Source organism: Lontra canadensis, unplaced genomic scaffold (assembly GCF_010015895.1).
Source record: "Lontra canadensis isolate GAN:19392208 unplaced genomic scaffold, GSC_riverotter_1.0 scaffold142, whole genome shotgun sequence".
NCBI classification, from domain to species: Eukaryota; Metazoa; Chordata; class Mammalia; order Carnivora; family Mustelidae; genus Lontra; species Lontra canadensis.
In genome coordinates, this window is record NW_022631136.1 from 1,751,208 (window position 1) to 1,776,266 (window position 25,059).

The following is a 25,059-nucleotide window of genomic DNA, read 5'->3' on the forward strand; positions in this document are numbered from 1 at the left end:
AATAACAGCTTTTCTAGAACCAAATTAATCTTGATTTTATGGTTCATACTGCATGACAGTGGGGGCAGGAGGGTGGAGATACAAGGTGTTTGGACCCTTCTGGTTTATGGGATTTCTTTTCCCTTTTTCCCCTTAGGAACGGCGTGAATGTTGAGGGGGCGACACACAAGCAGGTGGTGGACCTGATCCGAGCAGGCGAGAAGGAATTGATCTTGACAGTGTTATCTGTACCTCCACATGAGGCAGATAACCTAGATCCCAGTGACGACTCGTTGGGACAATCATTTTATGATTATACGGAAAAGCAAGCAGTACCCATATCGGTCCCCACATACAAACATGTGGAGCAGAATGGTGAGAAGTTTGTGGTGAGTGTCAGCTCAACTCAGTCCTCAAAACATTTAGCTTTTATTTTCCCTCGATCTTGTCATTTATGATATATATTAGAGCATTAGAAGTAATCACCATAACTTTGATCAGTTTGTCTACCAGCAAGATGGGTTCATACATAAATAAAAGATACTGATTATGATTTTTGCAGGGAGTAAAGTACAGTAATGGAGAGGATTTCTATTTCTGTTTTAGTATAATTCCACTTTCTTTCCAGACAGTTTTAAGTTTGCATTCTGGTGTTTTGTAAACGTGTTTAAGTTGGTTTTGTTGACTTGTTTGTTCTTTTATTGGTTGCCATATATCTTTGCTAATAGCAGTCTCTCACTTACTATTGACTCTGTAGAGCTATAGAGCAAGGTTAATTTCAAAAGATGGTGTTTTCTAAAACAGTTGGGTAATACAGAATTTGTCCACATCAGAACCTACAAGTGCCCTGCACTCCTTTCTACATTTTGTTCTTTTTCGTTTTCTTTGGAGATACTGGTTGAATGATTAACTTGGATTAAAAAGCAAGGTCCTAAGTGTACTCTGACTACAGTTCTCATGCACTATTCTATATATTGTCAACCTGTTACTGTCGTAGATGTGCAGGAAAGCCCATCTTGAGTTCTGGGTGATATGTGCCAGCCCCTTTTTTGAGTGCCTTGCTTGTTCCTCAAAACCTGGTAGGGGCTGGTAGCCCAATATACTTATTTTTTCTCTTGACTGAGGTATGCTTTATTTGCCTTTGATTATTTGGGGAGTGTTGAAATAATGAGAAATTCATTATTCTTTGTAGAAAGTGCAGTGAGTTCTGTTAGATATTGGCAAACAGACCATATGTGTTTCAAGGTGAACTGCTGGACTAAAGTTGTAGTCTTTGAAACTGGAATTTATTCCCTGTGTAGGAATGAGCCACAGGACATTTATGGTAAATACTTTTTAGTGGAGAGATAAGAAAAGCAAGCAGAGAAGCCAGAAAAGTTCAGAAGGATCAAATAATATTCAACCGCATCTTTAATTTAGCTGGTGATGGTAATCCATATAGCACAGCACAGTTTATGTCAGCCTGGTCTACGGATTCTCAAAGCCTTATTCACAAAGTTTAGAGTTTTGTGTTTTGGAGGTGCTATACTTTGAATTGCAAGGCATATAAAAAGTAGAAATCAAGGTCAGCTCCTAAAAGTAGAGCAGATTCGATGTTGAGACCTTTTGGGAATTACCTGAGACCTTTAGAACCTCTGTAGACTTTAGAAAAGGAATGAAACTACTAATTACCCCTTTTAAGAAAATCGATATTATTGAGCATAATTTACCAACATTAACATTCACCCAGGTTAAATGTTCAGTTTCATGAGTTTGGATAAATGTACATAGTTTTACAATCACCATCATCACTATCAAGATACAGAACATTTACACCACCCCAGAAAGTTCCCTGGTGACCCTTTGCAGTCAGTCCTCTCCTTATAACACCACCGCTGTCGACCACTGATCAGCTTCCTGTTAGTATATTTTGCCTTTTCTCAATGTCCAATAAATGGAATCATATAATAATATTTTATATATATATATATATATATATATATATATATAAAATAATAAGTAGTTTTTGGTATCTGGCTTTGTTCATTTTGTTCATTTTTTTAAAAGATTGATACATGTTGCATATATCAGTAATTTGTTCCATTTAATTGCAGTTAATTTTTAATTGAATAAATTTACTACAATTTGTTTATCCAGTGGCTTTTTGATGCTTGTTTGGGTTGTTTGCAGTTTGGGGCTATTATGACTAAACCATGAAATAACATTAATATATGGGGCTTTATGTAGATGTATATTTTCATTTCTCTTGAGTAGCTAGAAGTGGAATTGCAAGGTCATATTGTAAATGAAAGTTTAACCTTTTTTTTTTCTTTGAAGTTTTTATTTATCTATTTGAGGGAGAGAGAGAGTGCGAGCACAAGTTGGGGGGAGGGGAAGAGAGAGAGGACAGGGAGAAGGACAAGCAGACTCCCCACTGAGCAGGGAGATCCATGCAAGGCTCAATCCCAGGACCCCAGGATCACGACCTGAGCAGAAGTGAGATGCTTAACTGACTGGGCCACCCAGGCACCCCCAACCTTTTTTTTTTTCCCCAAAGATTTTATTTATTTTTTTGAGAGGAGCAAGAGAGGGAACAGGAGTGAGGGGAGGGAGAGGGAGAAGCAGACTCCCCTGCTGATCAGGGAGCCTGGTGTGGGGCTTGATCTCAGGACCCCGGGATCATGACCTGAGCCAAAGGCAGATGCTTAACCCCCTGAACCACCCCAGAGCTTATTTTCATGTCCTTAGTGGCCATTCTTACATTTTCATTGTTGAAGTGTTCAACTTTTTCCCCCATCTCTAAAAAAAAATTTATTTATTAGAAAGAGTGAGCATGAGAGAATGAGTGGGGGGAGGGGTAGAGGAAGAGGGAGAAGTGGACTCCTTGCTGAGCATGGAGCTGATCATAGTGCTCCATCCCAGGACCCTGAGATCATGACCTCAGCTACCCAGGCGCTCCTCCCATTTTAAAACTTAAGTTTTTTATCTTCTTATTTTGTTGCTAAGAGCTCTTTATGTATTTGGAGTCCTTTATCAGAGAGGTGTTTTGTAAAGTATTTTTCCCAGGCTGTGGCTTGCCTTTTTAAAAATTTTTATCTATTTAAAAGATTTTATTTATTTGAGAGAGAGCATGAGAAGGAGGTAGGGTCAGAGGGAGAAACACACTCCCTGATGAGCAGGGAGGCTTATACGGGCTTGATCCTGAGACTTTAGAATCATGACCTGGGCCGAAGGCAGTCGCTTAACCAACTAAGCCACCCAGGCACCCCTTATTTTTATTTATAAATTTTTTTGTCATATGTTCAATTAACCAGCATATAGTACATCATTAGTTTTTGATGTAGTGTTCAACAATTGATTAGTTGTGTATAACACCCAGTGTTCATCCTTAATACTCATCACCTGGTTACCCTATCCCCCAACCCCTCTCCCTTCTGTAACCCTCAAGTTCCCAGAGTCCTGAGTCTCTCATGGTTTGCCTCGTCTCTGATTTCTTCCCATGCAGTTTTCCTCTCTTCCCCTGTGGTCCTCTGTGCTATTCCTTCTGTTCCACATAGGAGTGAAACCATATGATAATTGTCTTTCTCTGCTTGACTTATTTCACTTAGTATAATCCCCTCCAGTTCCATCCATGTTGATGCAAATGGTAGGTATTCATCCTTTCTGCTGGCTGAGTCATACTCCATTGTATATATGGACCACATCTTTATCCATTCATCTGCTGAAGGACATTCTTTTTATTTTATTTTTTTATTTTTTATTTTTTTATTTTATTTTTATTTTTATTTTTATTTTTATTTTTTTTAAAAGATTTTATTTTTTTTAAAAGATTTTTTTTAAAGATTTTATTTATTTATTTGACAGAGAGAGATCACAAGTAGGCAGAGAGGCAGGCAGAGAGAGAGAGGGAAGCAGGCTCCCTGCTGAGCAGAGAGCCCGATGCGGGACTCGATCCCAGGACCCTGAGATCATGACCTGAGCCGAAGGCAGCGGCTTAACCCACTGAGCCACCCAGGCGCCCCTTTTTATTTTATTTTTAACAGTATCGTTCAAAGAACAGAAGTTTTAAATTTTGATGAAGTCGAGTTTGTTTTGTTCATTTATGGATAATTCATATTCTAAGACAGTTGCCTAACCGAAGGACACAAATCTTTTGTTTTCTTGTAAAGGTTTTATAGTTTTAACTCCGTTTTTGTAATAACTTTATTGAGGTGTGATTTACATACCAGCAATTGTACACCTTAAGTGTATATGATTCAGTGGTTCTTAGTTCACAGAGTAGTGCAGCCATTACCACAGTTAGTTTTAGAACATTTTCATCCCCTCAGAAAGGCAGCATCCTCCATACCTCTCATCTCCCTATAGATCTTTCTATCTCTATAGGTTTGCCTATTCTGGACTTTTCGCATAAATGAAAATCGTATGTGTTCTAGGGTTTATCCATGTTGTAGCATATCTTGGCCAAGTAACATTCCATTGTTTGGATATGCCACATTTAATTTATCTCTTCTTCAGTTGATGGACATTTGGATTATTTCTACTTTTTGGTTGTTGTGAATAATGCTGTTTTGAGTATGTGTGTTGTTCCAGGTTTTTAATATATATCTTTATAAATATTACCTTTAAATAATTCAGTATTACTTCTCATATAATAAAAGACGTTTACAACAGTATATATCATTTCCTTCTGTCATCCTTTGTGCTGTTGTTGTCATACATTTTACTTCTATATGTGTTATAAATTCCATATTACTTTGTTATCTTTGCTTTAAATAATTCAAGAAATGAAAAATAAGGAAAGGGTTTTTTGTTTTTTTTTTTTAAAGAGTTTATTTATTTATTTGTCAGAGAGAGAACCAAGCCAGAGCTAGCACAGGCAGACAGAGTGGCAGGCTGAGGCAGAGGGAGAATCAGGCTCCCTGCGGAGCAAGGAGCCCGATGTGGGACTTGATCTAGAACGCTGGGATCATGACCCAAGCCAGCCAAAGGCAGCTGCTTAACCAATTGAGCCACCCAGGCATCCCTTTTTTTTTTTTTTTTTTTTTAAAGGTTTATTTATTTGACAGACAGCAAGAGAGGAAACACAAGTTGGGGGAGTGGGAAGGAGAAGCAGGCTTCCTGCTGAGCAGGGGATCCCCCCTCCCATGCCTGGGGCTCAATCCCAGGACTCTAGGATCATGACCTGAGCTGAAGACAGATGCTTAACGACTGAGGCACTCAGGCGCCCCAGGAAAGAGCTCTTTTATAATCATTTAATCACGTATTTACCATTTATGGTGTCGTTCATTCCTTTGTGTAAATTCAGTTTCCATCTGATATCCTTTTCCTTCTGCCTAAAGAATTTTCTTTAATGTTCTTATAGTGCAGATCTTCTGGCAATGAATTTTCTTAGTTTTTGTTGGTCTGAAAAAGTCTTTATTTCACCTTTATGTTTGAAAGATATTTTTACCTGGTGTAAGATTCTGAGTTGATGGGTTTTTTTCTTTCAGTACTTTAAAAATGTGACCCCTGAGGCAACTGGGTGGCTCAGCAGGTTAAAGCCTCTGCCTTCCGCTCGGATCATGATCCTGGGATCCTAGGATTGAGCCCCACATTGGGCTCTCTGCTCAGCAGGGACCCTGCTTCCCCTCTCTCTCTGCCTCCCTCTCTGCCTCCTTGTGATCTGTCAAATTTTTAAAAAAATCTTAAAAATGTGACTCCTGTATACTGGCCTGCATAGTGTCTGATGACAAGTGAGAGGCCTGATTATTTCAGCTTTTGTTCTTCTCTATGTAATGTTTTAGCCCCTTATAGTTACCGTCAGAGTTTTTTAGCTTCAAAGTTAAGTCTTTCTTGGTATTTATCCTGATTGGGTTTTCTAAATTTTATAGATTTGTGGTTTGATATCTTATTATTTTTCAAAAATTGTCAGCCAGTATGTCATTAAATATTTCTTTAGCTGTGTTCTTTTTGTCTTGTCCTTCTGAGATCAATTACATGTATGCTAGACTGTTTGATACTGTCCTACAGCTTTTGGATGTTCTATTGTTTTCTTTTTCTTTATTCCTTTCTTTTTTTTCCTTTTTTTGCTTTAGATTGTTTTTGTTACCCTGTTTTCAAGTTCACTGATTATTTCCTCAGCTGTGTCCAGCCTACTGTTGATTGTCAGAGAAATTCTTCTTCTCTGATACCATGTTTTTATTTCTATCATTTCCCCTGAAATTCTCCATCTATTTACACATGTTGTCTGCCTTTTCCATGACATCTTTTAATGTATGAATCATAGTTATTTAAGGTGCCTGATAGTTTTGACATTTAGCTATCTCTGAGATTGCCTTATCTCTTGCCATAAGTGTTTTTTCTTTCTTACTTTTTTGTCCTGTAATACATGATTGAGTACCAAATATCATGTGTAGAAAAAGTAGAGACTGACGTAAATAATATTTGAACCTGAAAATGAGCAAATGTCTTCATCAGGGGATTGAGTCAGTCAGGCTCAGTTTGGGTGTTATTTTGGCTTTTGGTACCTTTATTGTTCCATAGGCTTCAAATCTCTCTAATAATATAGGCTGCTTTGTGCTTGAGTAGGGGCTGCGGTCAGAGGCTCTGTTTTTCTGTGTTCAGCTCTCCCCGCCCTCTCAACTTTTAGCTTCCCCTGCATTGCCTATACCACAGACAAGTTCTCTCTACCTTTGCCTATCCCCCTCTGGCAAACTGCTCATGCTTTTTATTTAGGCTAGATTTATAGTGGGAGGTCTGCGTTATCTGGTCCAACTTCCGTCTCAGACAGGGTCTACAGAGACCCTATGTCTGTATCTTGGGAGTGAGACTTTTTTAGTTTTTCTGCCCTTCTTCCTTACCATAGCTAAACTCTGCCTTGTATCTGTGGTTAGTCTTGGAAGAGTTTCTTGTCCTTTCTCTAGCTGTAGCAGAGCTCTACTTAGTATCAATATAGGAACTTGGGTCCAAGATGGTTTCCTGCCTCTCACCAGGAGTAAGGAGTAGAGGGTTTTTCATTTTAGTTTTTCCCCAGAAGCAGTGGATCTTTGCCGGTGCCCTCTGAATGAGAGGATTTGCTGGCTATCCCCCCCAAGGGCTTAAGGCTTTTGCTTAATAATAGAAGATAAGGGTTTAGGGGATGTAGGTGGGGCATTGTGTCTTTTTTGCCAAGCACCTCTGTCATGCCTAAGCTGCCACAGTAGCCCATTTCTAGTGTCTGGCTCTGACTCTGGTCTTTGTTTTGAGCACAAGAGGCGCATGAAGAAGACTTGCAGGTGTATGGGAAATCTCTTATATCTAGAGCGGTATTACTTATTTAAGATTTACTTCCTAAATCTTAAACAGAAGCAGCCAGTGATGGCTACTTAATGTATTTGTCTGCTACTACTTGTTTCTGTCATATCTGAGTCTTTTTCTACTGAGTTTTCTTTTGGTTATGGATAAAATTTTCATGCTTCTTTATATGTCTAGTAATTTTTTTTTTATTTTTTTTTTAATTTTATTTTTTATAAACATATATTTTTTTTCCCCAGGGGTACAGGTCTGTGAATCGCCAGGTTTACACACTTCCCCACACTCATCATAGCACATACCCTCCCCAATGTCCATAATAACCCCATCCCCCCCACCCCCCTCCCCCCAGCAACCCTCAGTTTGTTTTGTGAGATTAAGAGTCACTTATGGTTTATCTCCCTCCCAATCCCATCTTGCTTCATTTACTCTTCTCCTACCCCCTTAACCCCCCATGTTGCATCTCCTCTCCCTCATATCAGGGAGATCATATGATAGTTGTCTTTCTCCGATTGACTTATTTCGCTAAGCATGATACCCTCTAGTTCCATCCACGTCGTCGCAAATGGCAAGATTTCATTTCTTTTGATGGCTGCATAGTATATGTCTAGTAATTTTTGATGGGGTTTTGCACCTTGTTAATTTAATGTGACAATGTGTTAGATTTTGTTATATTCCTTTAAAGAATGATGGGTTCTGTTCTTTTCTTTCTTTCTTTCTTTCTTTCTTTCTTTCTTTCTTTCTTTCTGCTGGCATGCAGTTAAGTTACTTATACATTACTTTGATCCTTTTTCAGGTTTTTAAGCTCTTTTAGGGTGAGCATAAGAGTAGCTTTTATAGTCTAGAGCTAATTTAGCTCTGTTCCTAAAGCATGGCACTTTTGAGTTCTTTTGAATGCCATGGAGATTCAAGGGAGGTCTCTCTGTTCTGGCTGGAGGGAAGTCAAATGACTACAGATGCTTTTTGAACTCTAGTAATTATTTTTACAGCTCACCCTGGTAATAGTTCTTTCCTCAAATGGCTATTTGGCCAGAATTCAAGGGGATCCTATACAAAATCAAGGGGATTTCTAGAGCTCTGTCTCTCTTTAGCTCCCCACTCTTGTGCACTCTGTCCTATAAATCCTATCTGCTCTGGCCTCCCTGAACTCTAGTTTCTGTCTCCACAACTCAGTGAAGTTGCCATACTATTTGGATGCCGCATCCCCGACCCCCATTTCAGGAGAAACCAGAACCTAGAAAGCCTAGGTTATGGTAGAGCTCATCTTGTTTATTTCCCTTTTCTCAGGGATCACAGTTCTTAGTTGCCGGTTGTCTAGTGTCTAAAAATAGTCATTTCCTATGTTTTGCCCGGTTTTCTAGGTGTTTATTGTAAGAGGTTAATTCCAGACCATTTAGAAGTTCTCAGATTATCCTATAAAAACAGAATATTTTTATTTATAGATAATTAAAACTTGATTTTTAATATTCTTGATTTTAAAATAAATACCAGTGGAATCTTGCTTCATACTATTTAGAAAATTTGATTCTAGTTCGATTAAGGATTTAAATGACAAAAAAATTAAAAGCTGTTAATAGAAGGTATAGGTGAATAGGTATAGCAAAGAGTTTTTGGTCCTGTGTATAGCAGAGTTTAACACAGAAAGCATTGATTATAAGAATGACTTCATAAAACAGACATTTTTTAAAAATCAAGTTACATAATAAAGTAAAAAGACAAATGACACAGTAGGAGAAGTTAGAATATACATACATGAAAAATATTATGTCAAGGACTTATAATAAACTCTACAAATCAGTGAGAAAAGCACAAAAACTCAGTCTAACACTGGGCAAAATATATGAATGTGTATTTTACAGAAGAGAACACTCACATCGCCAATAAATGTGTGAAGAGATGATAAACATCATTAGATGAAACATTAGAGAAATGTAAATTAGGACCACAGTGAGAAATCTTTTCATACCCATTCCCTATTGGCAAGAAATAAGAGGATCTTTTTATGTTTTACTGAGAGGAGTATAAGTTGATGTAACTAACCGCTTTAGCTTACCATTTGGCATTATCTCTTTAGGTTAATTATTCACATACTTTATAACGTTGCAGTTCTACTCTTAGCATACCCAAGAGAATCTTTTATATATGTACAGCAGGGGGTATGTATATAAGTTCATAGCAGTATTTGTTCATGATAGCCAAAACCCAGAAACAATCCAAGTGCCCATCAGTGGGATAACAGATACTTAAAAAGCAAAACAACAAATTGTTATATACAACAGAATAAACCACAAAGGTGTGTAACATTGTAGATGAGACTAGGGAAAAAATAAGCCATGAAAAGGTCTCACTCTGCATGATATCCTTTTTATAAAACTAAAATACCTCCCCCCCTTTTTTTGTTAGTTTCAGAGGTAGAATTCAGTGATTCATCAGTTGCATATAACACCCAGTGCTCATTACATCAAGTGTCCTCCTTAGTGCCTGTCATTCAATTATCCCTCCCCGCCACCACCTCCTCTCCAGCAACCTTCTGTTTCCTAGAGTTCGGTGTCTCTTACAGTTTGCCTCCCTCTCAATTTTCATCTTATTTTTCCATCTTTTCCCCTATGCTCATCTGTTTTGTTTCTTAAATTCTGCATATGAGTGAATTCATATGGTATTTGTCTTTCTCTGACTTACTTTGCTTAGCATAATAACCTACCCTCTAGTTCCATCCATATCATTACAAATGGCAAGCTTTCTTTCTTTTTGTAATATTCCATTAAAACTAAAATATCCTTTAAAAATTAATATAAAAAATAAAAATTTAAGGATTACTAATAGATACAGGAAAATACTATAAAAAGAAAAGCAAAGGAATGATGAACATGGTTGAATATGTTAATTTTGAGGGTCAGGGAAGCAGGGAGAGGAGGGGATAAAGGTGGCAGAGACTATGGTTAGAAATTATTGTCAGGGTCTTATTTATAGTTTACTTTTTACAAGGTTAAAGTAACTAATTAAATTTCCAAACAAAGAGCTTGCCATAATGAGACTGTGTTATGAACCAGGGATTATGATTAATCCAGTTCTGTATACCTGAGGTCCAAATAAAGAAAAAAAAATAGACCATTTATGATCCATCTTGGGGGAGAACACACAGACACATGCATGCACGAACACACAAGAAACCTAAGTTATTGAAGAGCATATTGTGGCCTTTGTGCTTTTTTATTTCCAGGAAGGAGCCTAAATACTTCAGCATTAGGGAAAAATCCCTGAGTTAAGGATCTCACAGAAATGAACTAAGAGTGCTGTATCTCCTTTAACTTTATAAGCAGCTTAAGAATGGCAATGTTGTTGTTGTTGTTTTGAGACTTTTTTTTTTAAGATTTTATTTATTTATTTGATAGGAGAGAGAGATCACAAGTAGGCAGAGGGGGGTGGGAAGCAGACTCCCTGCTGAGCAGAGAGCCTGATTTGGGCCTTGATCCCACCACCCAGGCGCCCAGTGTTGTTTTTTTTTTTTTAAAGATGAATTTTCAGGGGCGCCTGGGTGGCTCAGGGGGTTAAAGCCTCTGCCTTTGGCTCAGGTCATGATCCCAGGGTCCTGGGATCGAGCCCTGCATCGGGCTCTCTGCTCAGCAGGGAGCCTGCTTCCTCCTCTCTCTCTCTGCCTGCCTTTCTCCCTACTTGTGATCTCTGTCAAATAAATAAAATCTAAAAAAAAAAAAAAAATTCTGGTCTAAAGATGAATTTTCAGCTAAAAATGAGATTAAATAGCAAGATGGTGTTAGAAACAATTTGTTGGTCATAATGTACATTGAAGTTTCATCCAGATCAATAAAGGGAACAGGACAGCATCTGTTTGACTTTTGGAAGCTGAACTTGGATGATATTGCCAAAATGTCACCATTCTATTTTTATTTTCTAATAACTTTTGCATCATATAAGGAGATTCTCCTCTGTGTGTTCAGTAACATAATTTCCTGTCAGAAAATGAAAACTTTTTAATATTCACATCCTACATAGGACGAGATGTTACCATTTCAAAGCCTTAAGAAATCTATAGGTGGGGATCTAAGGAACCAACAAAATGGAGATCTCGGATATCTGGGATTTTGGTTTTGCTACTGAATACAGAGCCCAGATGTTAATAGAATTGCTTTCCCTGCAGTGGGTTGTGCTCATTGTAAGATTTTATCAGTTACAGGGCACCTTGCTGGCTCAGTTAATAGAGCACAGGACTTAATCTCAGGGTGGTGAGTTCAAGCCCCACATTGGCCACGGAGCCTGTTTAAGAAAAAGAGAGAAAAGAATTTATCAGTTATCATCTTCTGGCATTTATTACATAGGATTAAGTCATGAGGCTAGAGAAAGAAATTACATGGCATGAATTTTCAGCATTTACATATTAGAAATTATTTTGAAGCTGAATTTTGAAACTTGGACCTGCAGAATCCAGAGAAACAAAATTAGATCACTGGCAGAGAAGTTTTATACTTTCCTCACCCATATTTTTTCCTATCGGGTTCTTACTAAGCAAAGAGGATCTCAAGAGGACTGAAACTTGTTACCCTCAAAGGTGCTAAGAGCGGTGCAGAGCCTCTAAGCCCACTGGGCCCTGCTTGCCCCAGCCCTGGAGCCTGAGGGCAGGTGCTGTCTGATTGCACGGGCTCTGCCCATGAATGGGTAACAACAGAAAGTGGTATCAGAACAATGAGATTCAGCAATTTTGCACAGGAAGCTTTGGGAGATGTTGTTTAATGTAGTCTGCCTAAAGGTGGGACAAAATTGAACAAACAAGAAGAGTTTGGTCCTTTGGAAAGTATGGAAGCTGCTAGTGAACTCTATTCTCCACCATCAGGAGAAGTCACTGAAATTAATTGCAGAAAATCCAGGACTTGTCAATAAAACCTTTTATGAAGATGGTTGGCTAATCAAGATAACACTCAGTAATCCTTCAGAATTGGATGAATTAATGAGTGAAGAAGCATATAAGAAATACATAAAATCTGTTGAGGAGTAAAAATGGAACCCCTAAATAAACTAATATGAAAGGAAGGAAAGAAGGAATGGAGGGAGAGGGGGAGAGAGAGAAAGACAGACAAACTTGTTGCCTCGGACAACTGGCTTTGCAGTGTGAACGTTCCAAGTTGAAGAAAGTAACCAGTGATCGTTAAATTCAGTGTACTATTGCAAGCTAGACTAACTTCATCTAATTCTGTTTATGAGCCAGCCTAAATCTTAGGGTTTAAATTAAGGTAGAAAGATCCCCAAAGCACTGCCTGCCCGTGTATATCTGTAGTTCCTATTTGATTATGTCCTCCTCAAGTCCAGAGAATGAATAAATACACACACACACACACACACACACACACACACACACATACACATACATATATATTTTTTAAAGAATTTATTTATTTTACAGAGATCACAAGTAGGCAGATAGGCAGGCAGAGAGAGAGGAGGGGAAGCAGGCTGAGTACTGAGCAGAGCGCCTGACGCGGGGTGTGATCCCAGAACCCTGGGATCATGACCTGAGCCGAAGGCAGAGGCTTTTAACCCACTGAGCCACCCAGGCGCCCCCAGAGAATATATATTTTTGATAGACACTCTCGTTTGTAATGAGACTATGGGCATTTCTTTCTTTTTTTTTTTTAAAGATTTTATTTATTCATTTGACAGACAGAGATCACAAGGATCTCTTGTGATCAGACAGAGATCACCACCTGAGCCGAGGGCAGAGGCCCCAACCCACTGAGCCACCCAGGCGCCTTCTTCCTTTTTTTTTTTAAAGATTTTATTTATTTATTTATTTGAGAGTGAGTACACAAGTAGGGGAACCGGCAGGCGTGGGAGAAGCAGGCTCCGTACTGAGCAGGAGACTGATGTGGGACTCCATCCCATGCCCCTGGGATCATGACCTGAGCTTAAGGCAGATGCTTAACTGAGTGAACCACCCGGGCATCCTGAGACTATGGGCATTTCTCATGGCCCATGGACGTTCTTGAGTTTTAGGCAGAAGACCTCAGCATGCACTAAGTGATTCAGTCATTTTTTTTTTGTCAAGTGAGTGTGTCCAAACCAGGGAACTATGAATACTGATAGATCTTGGTTAATTTTAAGGACAGTGAAGAACAAAGACAATCTGTTGGCGCTCTTTTTGTATGTTTCTCATTTGCTTAGTACAGTTAATTTATTTTATTTTATTTTTTAAAAGATTTTATTTATTTGATAGAGATCACAAGTAGGCAGAGAGGCAGGCAGAGAGAGAGGAGGAAGCAGGCTCCCCACCGAGCAGAGAGCCTGACGAGGGGCTCGATCCCAGGACCCTGAGATCATGACCTGAGCTGAAGGCAGAGGCTTTAACCCACTGTGCCACCCAGGCGCCCCTAGCACAGTTAATTTAAAAATGGTTTTTGGCTCTTGGGGAGGCCATTCCTGCTTCCCTTAAAAGTATTACAGAACTGTCAGGCATCCAGATTATTTATATTTCTGTTGCCTTGACGCCACATTTAAATTGGGAGTGGTGGGGGGGGTAGGTGAGTGGCTGTTTGATGTTACTCTTCTCATTGTATGAAGAAACTGAAAGTTGAGTCAATTTCTCAGGTTTCTTGTTGAAATTATCACAAAGGCCTCTCAGGCTATAGCGTTCTTTTTACCCTAGGAAATGTTTTACAGGACTTGAGATCACTCAGGTGATCACCTTTGAAGAAATACAGTCATAGTCTTCTTGTGCATTATCAAAGATCTATTCTATTCTTCCTTGGAAAAAGATTTTGGGGAGTATCTTTGAGTTAGTAGTGTCCCTAAGTAGTTTTACCTCCCTTCCTTCCTCGTATGAGGAACTCAGGCTGATACATATCACCCATACTGTTATGGGCTTACTTTTTGTAAGCAAAAGAATGGTGATGTTATTGAGAAATTTGGATACTTTAGTTTGAGAAGGAAGTATATAAGGCCAGACTGACTAAATAAGAATTCTTAAGACTGCCTGCCCTCAGGAAAACTGTGGTATTATCTAAGGGCAATGCTGTTCTCCTTTTTATGCATTTGTACTTCAGGAGGCAGTGATGGGAATACTTGATAATATATGTGATTCATTACAACTTTGAGTGATAATCACAGGAAGAACGCTCATTGATCCGGATCATACACATCCTTGGAGACGTTTGATAGTGATTAGAGGCTTTGTTTTTAATTGGAGGAATCATGGATAAAAAGTTATGGGAGAGGAATCTTGAATGAATGAAATTTTTTTTTTTTTTGCATTTAATTCACTTCCTAAATCACAGAAGCATGGGAAAGACACATATTGAGCTTTGAAGGAAAGGCTTTGGCCTATATATTCTCAGTGATTAACTCCTGATTCCATGAGTAGATGATCTGTTTTGTGCACGTTTAAAATTGGTAATGATTTTTGCAAAACCAGTTAATGTGATTTGGGGCCAGTTTTTCCATCTCTGCCTCATTTGTTATGTTCTGAGAATACAAAGTAACTTGGATTGTTAGATGTTTTTGGATTGCATGTTCTATCACTTTCCTTTATGAGGGTACATAGTCAAGAATTTCACATATATCCATTTATTTTGTAATCAGATATTTTCTGAGTTACATAGTTACTGCTATGTTCCACACTGTTCTAGAAGCTTGGCATGTATCTATGAACAACAGACAAAAGTCTCTAACCATTTCTTCATGAGGATTATTAACTCTTTGTAATTACAAGGGGGTCCTTAGAATATGTTTATTCTTCAACTTTTTGTTAGCCCTGTTTTAATGATGGAAGGAAGAACAAAACTAAAGCTATCTAACTTTGGGAAAGTAGTTTTTGCAACAAAAACATTTTACTAACAAAATGCTACTATTACATAATTTTTAGAACTTCCTTTGAAGTTTGGGCCACACACAAATATCAGTCACATTGCTTTCTAGTCAACCCTCACTTTATAAATCTCCAAATTTGCTTCCTTGTTCATTCACTAGATTTACCACATTGACTTTGAATGACTTAACTTTCTGAAAATAAAATCTACTCTTAAAAGCTGATAATTGCCTTTGAAGATATTTAAAACAATGTGTTGGAGGTAATTTTAATAGCAAAAATAAGGTCATGGGCTACTTGAAAGGAGTAGCACTCTGTTGTACCTATCATTTCTGGCATGTTTATTAAAAGTAAGCCTTATTTTACAGTGACCATGAACATATTCTCTGTTAAGTATGTAGCAGAATATACCTCACCAGCATCTGTCTGAGCTTGACTTTAGATGATTCTGTGATTTAATTTGTAGTAAGTAGGCTTTTTTTTTTTTTTTTTTTTTTTTTTTTTTTTTTTGTTCTTTCCCCTCACCAGGTATACAATGTTTATATGGCAGGGAGGCAGCTGTGTTCTAAGCGGTACCGGGAGTTTGCCATCCTACACCAGAACCTGAAGAGAGAGTTTGCCAACTTTACATTTCCCCGACTTCCAGGGAAGTGGCCATTCTCTTTATCAGAACAGCAACTAGATGCCCGACGTCGGGGGTTGGAAGAATATCTAGAAAAAGGTAAGCTGGCCTACTAAACTCTACTATCTTAAGTAGACATGGAGTCTGGGTATGTGTTGCAACTCTTTTTTTTTTTTTTAAGATTTTATTTATTTATTTGAGAGAGAGACAGTGAGAGAGAGCATGAGCGAGGAGAAGGTCAGAGGGAGAAGCAGACTACCCATGGAGCCGGGAGCCCAATGCGAGACTCGATCCCGGGACTCTGGGACCATGACCCGAGCCGAAGGCAGTTGTCCAACCAACCGAGCCACCCAGGCATCCCTGTGTTGCAACTCTTAAACTCCATAGCTAATTTTCCCGAACTCAGTAGTGAAAGTAAATCACATCTCTCTGACCATTGATGTTGAGTGATCTGAGCTTTGAAGCTGAGACTGAAATGTCCAGCACAAGGATTAATTTTTATTTCCTTGACTTGGTGAGGACTTAACAACAGAAAAATACATAATTCGTTTTTGATGCATTAGGGACCTGTATTTATAGGGTTATGTTATTTGCCAGCAAACAAAGACAGACTCATCAACATGCTGAGTTGACTTCAGATCTAAACAGGTCATACTTAAAACATTTTTATTAAAATGATTCTCAGTTCACTGGCAAATCATACTTGAAAACTCCTTTTCCTCTTACAGGTGCAAAGTTGTAGGTAATCTAAGGTCCTGTTGATCTAAGCAGGTTATAGGTTAAAGTATTGAAACCTACTTGTTATCTCAGGACTTCCAAGTAGTATATCAGAAGTCTGAGATGTGGGTGCTGAAACATTTGCTTATCTGGAAAGACAAGGAGAAATGACCCAGATTTCCAGAATAAGATAGTTCATTCTGTGGCTCAGAGAAGAGATCCTTACATTATGGAGTTACATAATTTCCCAGCTGTGCAACAGGCCTTTTTGAAAATACTAATTTAATAGAATAATGGTCTTATGTGATATTTATTAATTCTATGTCCTTGTGTCCTTGTATAAGAACTAATTGACCTAATTGAATTTTTTTAAACTTTAGTAGAGAGCCTTATCCCTGAAGAAAAAACTGTTTCCCCTGTAGAAGTTAGTGAGACTCCCTCATCTGTTTTTAGCTTTTTTCTAACATGGAATGGCCTCTAAACACAGCCCTCGGGAAATGAAAAAGGGTATAAATATTTTTTAATAAAATGAAGTAAAGTCATCAGTATAACTTAACATCCTCATGAGAGTGTCAGGAAATTAACTTAGATTTAGACAATTAACTACTTACCTGCTTTCCTTCCTTTCTTTTTTTCTTTTCTTTTCCTTTTTTTTTTTTTGGTTGTTTTGAAGCTAAAGTTAGTGGGATGAGAAGATGTGCTGAGCTTACTACTTAATTACCTACCCATTTTTTCCGAAGTAGTTTTAAGTTCTTATGGTTCTCTGACTGGCCTGGTTCCTAAGTGAAGTAGTCTTTTTTCCTTTTGTATTTGCTTTATTCCTTTTTTTTTTTTTTAAAGATTTTATTTATTTATTTGACAGACAGAGATCACAAGTAGGCAGAGAGGCAGGCAGAGAGAGAGAGGAGGAAGCAGGCTCCCCGCGGAGCAGAGAGCCCGATGTGGGGCTCGATCCCAGGACCCTGGGATCATGACCTGAGCCGAAGGCAGAGGCTTTAACCCACTGAGCCACCCAGGCGCCCCTGTATTTGCTTTATTCCTAATTGACCTTATCCTTGCTCTATTGTCTTGTTCTTAGTTCACATGTGATTGCAAAGTTAAATTTACTGAACTTCTCTGGTTTTGGGTGACTTCCTTTGGCTATGTTTAATATTTTTAGCAAGCTACATCATTTTTAAAAGATTTTATTTACTTATCTGACAGAGAGGGAGCACAAGTAGGCAGAATGGCAGGCAGAGGGAGAGGGAGAAGCGGGCTCTCCGCTGAGCAGGGAGCCCAATGTGGGGCTTGATCCCATGACTCTGGGATCATGACCCGAGCCGAGGATAGCCACTTAACCATCTGAGCCCCCCAGGTGCCCCATCAGCAAGCTACATCTTTGAGCATCCTATTATTCCTCTGTTGTAGTTCATATTTATAAGAATACTTGTTGTGCCTTAACATGTCATATGTCAGGAATGGCATACCTCCTCTGCATTGTCTGCTACTCATGATTTAAGCTTAAACCTTGATAAGTTCCTGACTTTAAAGTCTTGATTTTAGAATCTCATGCCGGATTCTATTTTTATTTTCTACAGTGTGCTCAATACGAGTCATTGGTGAGAGTGACATCATGCAGGAATTCCTATCAGAATCAGATGAGGTAGGTGAAGAATCCCTTCAGTGACTATTTACCCCTTGGCTCCTTGTGGGGGAAAACAAAGATACTGGTTATAGATTGAACTGCCATAAATTCTCCAAATGAGTGTTTTTTCAGCTTCCCTTTTTTCTGTACCCTGCTTATCTTTCAAGATCTACCCTCCTAGCAAAATTCAGATAAAACAGTATAGTATTGTTAATTCTGGTCACCATGTAGTAGAACTCCAGAACAAGAGCTAAATCTTGGTCATCTTTCTATTCCCTGTGCCTTACTATAATGTCAGGCATATTGTAGGTGCTTAATAAGTATTAATGGAGTAGAAGAAAGAATATATAATGCTGCTATATTAAATAGTGTTTTATCTGCTAATTATTTTTTATGTATATGTCTTTTTTTCCCAACTAGATAATAAGTTTCTTTTAGACAAGGGCTTACAATGAAGTAATACTTAGGATGGTTTTAGATGATGAATATTTTTTAAATGGTAAATGAAAATCGACTTGCTCTTAAATAGTTGTTTCTCTCTAATAAAACTTAGAAAGTCAGAAATCTGTTAGAGGAGGGGTACCTGGGTGGGTCAGTTGGCTAAGCATCCAACTCTTGATATCAGCTCAAGTCTTGATGTCAGCGTCATGAGTTCAAGCCTGGAGTTGGGCTCCACACTGGGTATGGAGCCTACTTTAAAAAAAAAAAAAATCTGTTAAAAGAATATATTAATCATCAAAAGCAATAAGAAAGAAGGATTTTTTAAATTAAGGGATAAGAATTGTGTACTCTTCTCTAGAAGAAAATTGGACATTATACTAACTCAGATTCCTGCATTTCATCCATTTTTCCTGTCAAAAGTGTTATGATTACTTCAGGGTTTAGAAAGGAACTTAAGATACGACTTGAACCAATCTAGTATGCTTAACCATTTAAATCCAGAGAATGTTTGTCAAAACTTCTGGGTTTAGTTGTTCTCTTTTCTCATTTGTGAGTTCTGAATTTTGCAAGTAAGCCAAAAATCTCATCTGTGTTTGACCTAGACTGCTTCACATAAGTGTTCTGTTTTGAAATGTGAGCATATTAGCTTAACATGTTTCTTTCCTCTCTGTTCATCTTAAAGGTTAACTTCTGCTGCAGCCTGAAGTCAGCTTTCTGACTTGTAAAATGTATTGACTTTAAGGTTTCTTTTTACCCCTTTTCATTGGAACTTGTTTTCTATCAGATGTTTAGGTTTGTTGTTTAGCTAACATGTTGCAAGGAGAGTGAGGATATGCTGGGTCATAAATTCTATCTCTTTGTCTTTTCCCCCAGAACTATAATGGTGTCTCCGACGTAGAGCTGAGAGTAGCACTACCAGATGGAACAACAGTTACAGTCAGGGTTAAAAAGAACAGTACTACAGACCAAGTATATCAGGTAAATTAAACTTGAACATGTAGACTCAATATTGGATGGTATAAAGCTAAGGAAGATAGATTAAATGAGTTAATACATATAAAGTGCTTGAACTACCTGGCATATAATGAGTTTATTAAATGTTAGGTACTCTTGTTGATGTTATTATTAATGTGAAAATACTTTGCCCCCCTTGAAGGAAGGGTATAGTTACCTACTGTCACAGTTACCTACCTACAGTTACCTACTGTAGGTAACTACCTAGTAGTTACCTACCTAGTAGCTGTGATTAGCCCACCCCTTCTTTTTAATTGTAAAAAACTTTAACATATATGAAAACAGAACAGTACAGTGATACCCCATTTTTCTATCACTTATATTTAATAATCATCAAGATTTTGCCACATTTGTATTATATATCCTTTTTTCCTTTTCCTTTGTTTAATTTTTTAAAAAAGATTTTATTTATTTGAAACAGAGAGAGAAAACACAAGCAGGGGGAGGAGGGGCAGAGGGAGAGGAAAGGCAAGAAGCAGACTCCCTACTGAGCAGGGAGCCTGATGCAGGGCTGGATCCCAGGACCCTGGGATCATCACCTGAGTCAAAGGCAGGTGCTTAACTGACTGAGCCATCCAGGTGCCCCTTTGTTTAAATATTTTAAAGCAAATTCCATTTTATTGGACCTGTGTATATTTCAGTATAAATCTCTAAAAAAAATAAGGACATTCTTCTTATATAAACACAAAGCCATTATCAGATCTAAAAAATTAATAGTATTTCCTTGGCATTAACTAATAACAAATCCATAGTCAAATTTTCCCAACTCTGTGGAGGTGATTTTTTATAGTTGGTTTGTTAAAATTTGAATCTAGGGTTGCCTGGATGGCTCAGTGGGTTAAGCCTCTGCCTTCGGCTCAGGTCATGATCTCAGGGTCATGGGATCGAGCCACACATCGGGCTCTCTGCTTAGCAGGGAGCCTGTTTCCCCCTCTCTCTCTGCCTACCTCTCTGCCTACTTGTGATATCTCTCTGTGACAAATAAATAAATAAAATCTTAAAAAAAAGAATCTGGATCTAAACAAGTTTGGTTTTTATGTTTGTTTTAATATAAAGCAATCTCCCTTCCCTTCCCCAACTTTTAATTTCCATGTTACTGATTTGTTGCAGAAATTGGGTCTGTGATGTACAATGTCCCACATTCTGAGTTTATCTGTTTGTTTGTTTTTTATCTGTGTCATTTAATATGTCTGTCTTCTTACATTTTACATAAATTGAAGTTTGCTCTAGAGGTTCGATTAGGTTCAGGTTCAGCTTTGTTTTATAAGAATACTTCACAATTGGTGATATATATATATATATATATATCCATCCATCCTATTGTTTTTCAACAGGAGTTACACAATATCTTGTTATCCCACTTTTTGTGATACTAAGATTAATCAGTAGGTTGAGGTGGTGATGACCTGGGCCCTCTACTGTAAAATTTCCCAGTGATATGTAATTAGATGAGTATATCATCGGTGATTACTCCCTTAACCAGTGAGTTCATTAAGGGTTACAAAATACTAGTTTTCTAATTCTGTCATTTCTTCATATTTGTTAGGTAGGCTTCTTCTGTAAAGAACTTGTCCTTAACTAGGGCTATGTAGTTACCCTAAAATACAGTTTATAGGAAAGGGAGGATAAATATTGAATTTTTTTATTGCCAATTTTCAGAGTAAAGAATTGGTGTCCTAGTTGATTCCAGTGAGGGCCAATGAAATAATTATTTTGTTTTATTTTATTTTTAAATGTAATATAATTTTATTATGGGGTTTTAGGTTATTTAATATAATTTAATCATATATTATCTTTGATGCTCAGATTGTTCCAGTTTTGGCCAGTGGAAGCTCCTTCATGTCTGCTTCTATATTCTTTTTTTTTTTTTTTTAAGATTTATTTATTTATTTATTTGACAGACAGAGATCACAAGTAGGCAGAGAGGCAGGCAGAGAGAGAGGGGGAAGCTGGCTCCCCGCCGAGCAGAGAGCCCGATGTGGGGCTTTTTGTTTATCTTTAATCCACTGAGCCACCCAGGTACCCCCCTTTTTGTTTATCTTTAATCCTGATTTGATCAAGACTTTCAGGGAGTCAGGTTTCTGGATATTAATGTTTGTTTTTCCTTTGTAGCAAAGAAACAAATCTCTTTCTCATACATTTACTCATGTACTGTATACCATGGCAAAGGATATATTTCTGAGATTACAACATGATGCAGTGATTGCAAGGAAAATGTTATTTTTACAAGTTGCTGGTTTTGTTTTGTATTCTTTGTTTTGTTTTCTAGTATTTCTCTAGCAAGGCCAATTACTTACCTTTTTTTTTTTTTTTTTTGGCACTTTTCTCCTTTTTTTGGCACAAGTCTCCTCCTGAGTGTGCAAGTCTCCTCCTGAGACTTGTAGCTGTAAGCCATTTTCTAAACTTTGAAAGCATTTCAGTTTCTGTTCAGTGCAGTATAGAATGGTGACTTAGAACATTTATAATCTCTAGTTTCTATCTCCCATCAGGGATGAGCTTAGGTTTGATATGTGAGTAGGATATGGGAAGAAGGATATAATTTGATATGGGAAGAAGGATATTTGGCTTACTGAGACACTAATATTTAACAGTTTTATCTTGTTCAGTTAATATCTTATTTATATTGAGATTGATCTTGCGGTACTATTTTGTGATTTTTGAGTTTTGTTGTCTTCTGTTTGTAATTTCAGTTTTCATTTATTTGCACATGGAGTCTTTCAATTGTTTTTTGTCCTGTGAGCTCCTAGAAAGAAGGACTGATACTTGTTTTTGTTTTGTTTTTTAAAGATTTTATTTATTTGCTAGAGAGAGAGCACAAGCAGGGAGAGCTGCAGGCAGAGGGAGAAGCAGGCTGTTCGCCGAGCAAGGAGCCTGATGTGGGATTCAATCCCAGGAGCCTGGGTTCATGACCCGAGCCGAAGGCAGACGCCTGACTGAGCCACCCAGGCATCCCCTAATACTTGTTTAATATGACTCTGTTGTTCCAACATTCTACTATTTTCATGTGGATATTCATGGTGATAATGCTTAGAAAATGGAGGTCCCCAGGCTGAGGCATGGATCCTCCAAAAAATAAATAAGAATAATTTTGAAGCATGAACAAAATTATCAAACTACTTTAAGCCCAAGAACCAAAGATACAGATTTTGTAGGTTAAGTGTGTGAGAGTGGATATTTAAGAATTTATTTTCTTCTTAAGACCTGTTCTTATCAAGCACATGACTTACAAGTGGTGTTAAAAAAGACCTTCATGGGATGAAGTCATATTTCAGAGAAAAAAGATATTTAAGGAGAGATTATTATTAGCTTGAAGTGGAAGGGGAAAACTCATATTTAGAGATCATAGCTCTTTGGGTCAGATACAGGTTTTTTTCACCTTTCATTTTGTACATATGTGTGTATGAGTGCATGTAGACATACATACAAAGAAGAATAGCTATAGACTATGTATTTAGTTTATGTGAAACCAGGATGGCAAAACTCCTCCCTTCTCCCCCATTGCACATGCACACACCTGTCTTTTCCCATAGTGTTGTCTGATTTAGTTACCCTAAAATGAGTCTACCCTGTTTACACTATAGGCTATTGCAGCAAAGGTTGGCATGGACAGTACGACAGTGAATTACTTTGCCTTATTTGAAGTGATCAATCATTCCTTTGGTAAGTGCCAGTTGATTTATTTAAGTTTTGTTTGAGGGTATTTTATTCTAATTCTATCAGACTAAAGCTCCCAGAAGCTGTCAGACTGAAACTGTTTGCCTAGAGAATAAGAGCTTGCAGAAGGGGAGATCCCACTCATGAGGACTGTCTTGCAGAAGCAGACCAGGCAGATCCTATTAAGTCCAAGTCAAAAGGGTGTCTGATCACTAATCCTTTTTCCTCTTTTGTAAATACAACTTACTTATACCTAGCACTGATACTTCATGACATTTTTTAAAATCAGAGTTTCAAAATTAATATATTCCAGTGAAATAGCAAAAAAGAGGGATAGTTGATTTAGCCACAACTTGTTTTAGTGTACTTTTATGCTTTTTGTAGGTAATTAAGAATAGCTTTTTATTTTCAGGAGTTAGAAAGAGATACATTGCTTAAAAACCTTTGCTTTAATGCATGTATTTAAGTTTCTGTGTAAATAGATATTCTTTTTCTAGGAAATTTTATTGCATGTTGACAGGAAGTTTCTCATATGCTATTTTATAAAAGCTAGGGATGGTGGTCACATTGGTTGCATTGAGATCACAAAGGGGAGGAAGTCTGAGTGCCCCCTCCCAAAGAATTTATTTATTTATTTGTGAGAGAGAGCATGAGAGGGAAGAAGGTCAGAGGGAGAAGCAGACTCCCTGTGGAGCCGGGAGCAGCCCAATTCAGGATTCGATCCTGGGACTCCAGGATCATGACCTGAATCAAAGGCAGTCACTTAACCAACTGAGCCACCCGGTGCCAAGTGCTTGCTGATGATGACATAGATTTCCTACAGTTTATGGGTCTTTCTACATCATATATATATGGGGCTAAGGCCAGAAATGACAGGTAATATTGATTTTTCCCACCTTCCTCCTCCAGAAAGGGGGAGAGTTTGGTAGGTTTGGGTCACCTTGCCATCCCTGGTCGATTCCCCCTGAAGCAGCTATCGCCTTATTATTCTTCATCTTCCCAACTCCCTGTGGTCTAACTAGGCAGATATAAATGTTGCAGAGGATTGCTAGGGAACCAGGGCACTTGGATTCTAATCTTACTATTTTTTTCTAAAGTTTAGTTAACAAATAAAATGGGAAATATAAGGTCTGTCTTTTTGCAGTGTTAGAAAGTCAGGTAAACATAAAGAGAAGAAAAGTCTGAACCTTTCCAAAGAAAAGTAACGTAGAAATTAAACACGATAGTGTTTTATCCTGCTGTGCCTTGTTAGGAAGAGGAAGAAACATTACTGGGAAGATGCTTTTCACTTTGATGGATGTCTTAGAGTAGAGAGAGGCTTTCAGTTCTTAACAATAGAAGCAGTTCATTGAGAATTGCCGCATGGGAAACTCTGAATGTACCATAGCTGGGTGGGTAAGGCTTGCTTTAAAAATGTTCTGTGGACATTGCTGTAACTTCCCAGATAATGGATAAGAGAGTTTGAGTTTGGAATAAATGCTGTCTGCACAGTCAACATGTTAACTCAAGGGTATGCCTTACAAGTGATAGATTTCTGTCAGTTTGAGGCTCGATTGGCCATAGTTATAGTTAGAAGGGATAGATTTGGCTAGAGAAATGGTTATTTTGTGGTCCCATAGCAGAGCTCCTTGATGGTTGTAAACCAGTATTCTGGTTAAGGATAGCCTGCCACTCTTTTTTTTTTTTTTTTTAAAGATTTTATTTATTTATTTGACAGATCACAAGCAGGCAGAGAGGCAGGCAGAGAGAGAGAGGAGGAAGCAGGCTCCCCGCTGAGCAGAGAACCTGATGTGGGGCTCAATCCCAGGACCCTGGGATCATGACCCGAGCCGAAGGCAGACGCTTAACAACTGAGTCACCCAGGCGCCCCTAGCCTGCCACTCTTGATCTTACATAGTTGTCCTGAGGAAATTCCTTATGTATCTTTTCACTTCAGCTTTCTTTCTTCCC

The 25,059-nt window shown here is 38.1% G+C and overlaps 1 protein-coding gene across 1 annotated transcript in view; it reads left to right on the plus strand.

Annotated features, from left to right (window-relative positions):
• The window catches only part of SNX27 (sorting nexin 27), a 61,848-nt gene that overhangs the window by 22,042 nt on the left and 14,747 nt on the right, over nt 1–25,059 (plus strand). The window contains 5 exon segments of the mRNA XM_032843709.1: nt 137–368; nt 15,566–15,758; nt 17,954–18,018; nt 19,315–19,419; nt 23,037–23,115. Coding sequence (XP_032699600.1) covers nt 137–368; nt 15,566–15,758; nt 17,954–18,018; nt 19,315–19,419; nt 23,037–23,115 — 674 coding nt within the window.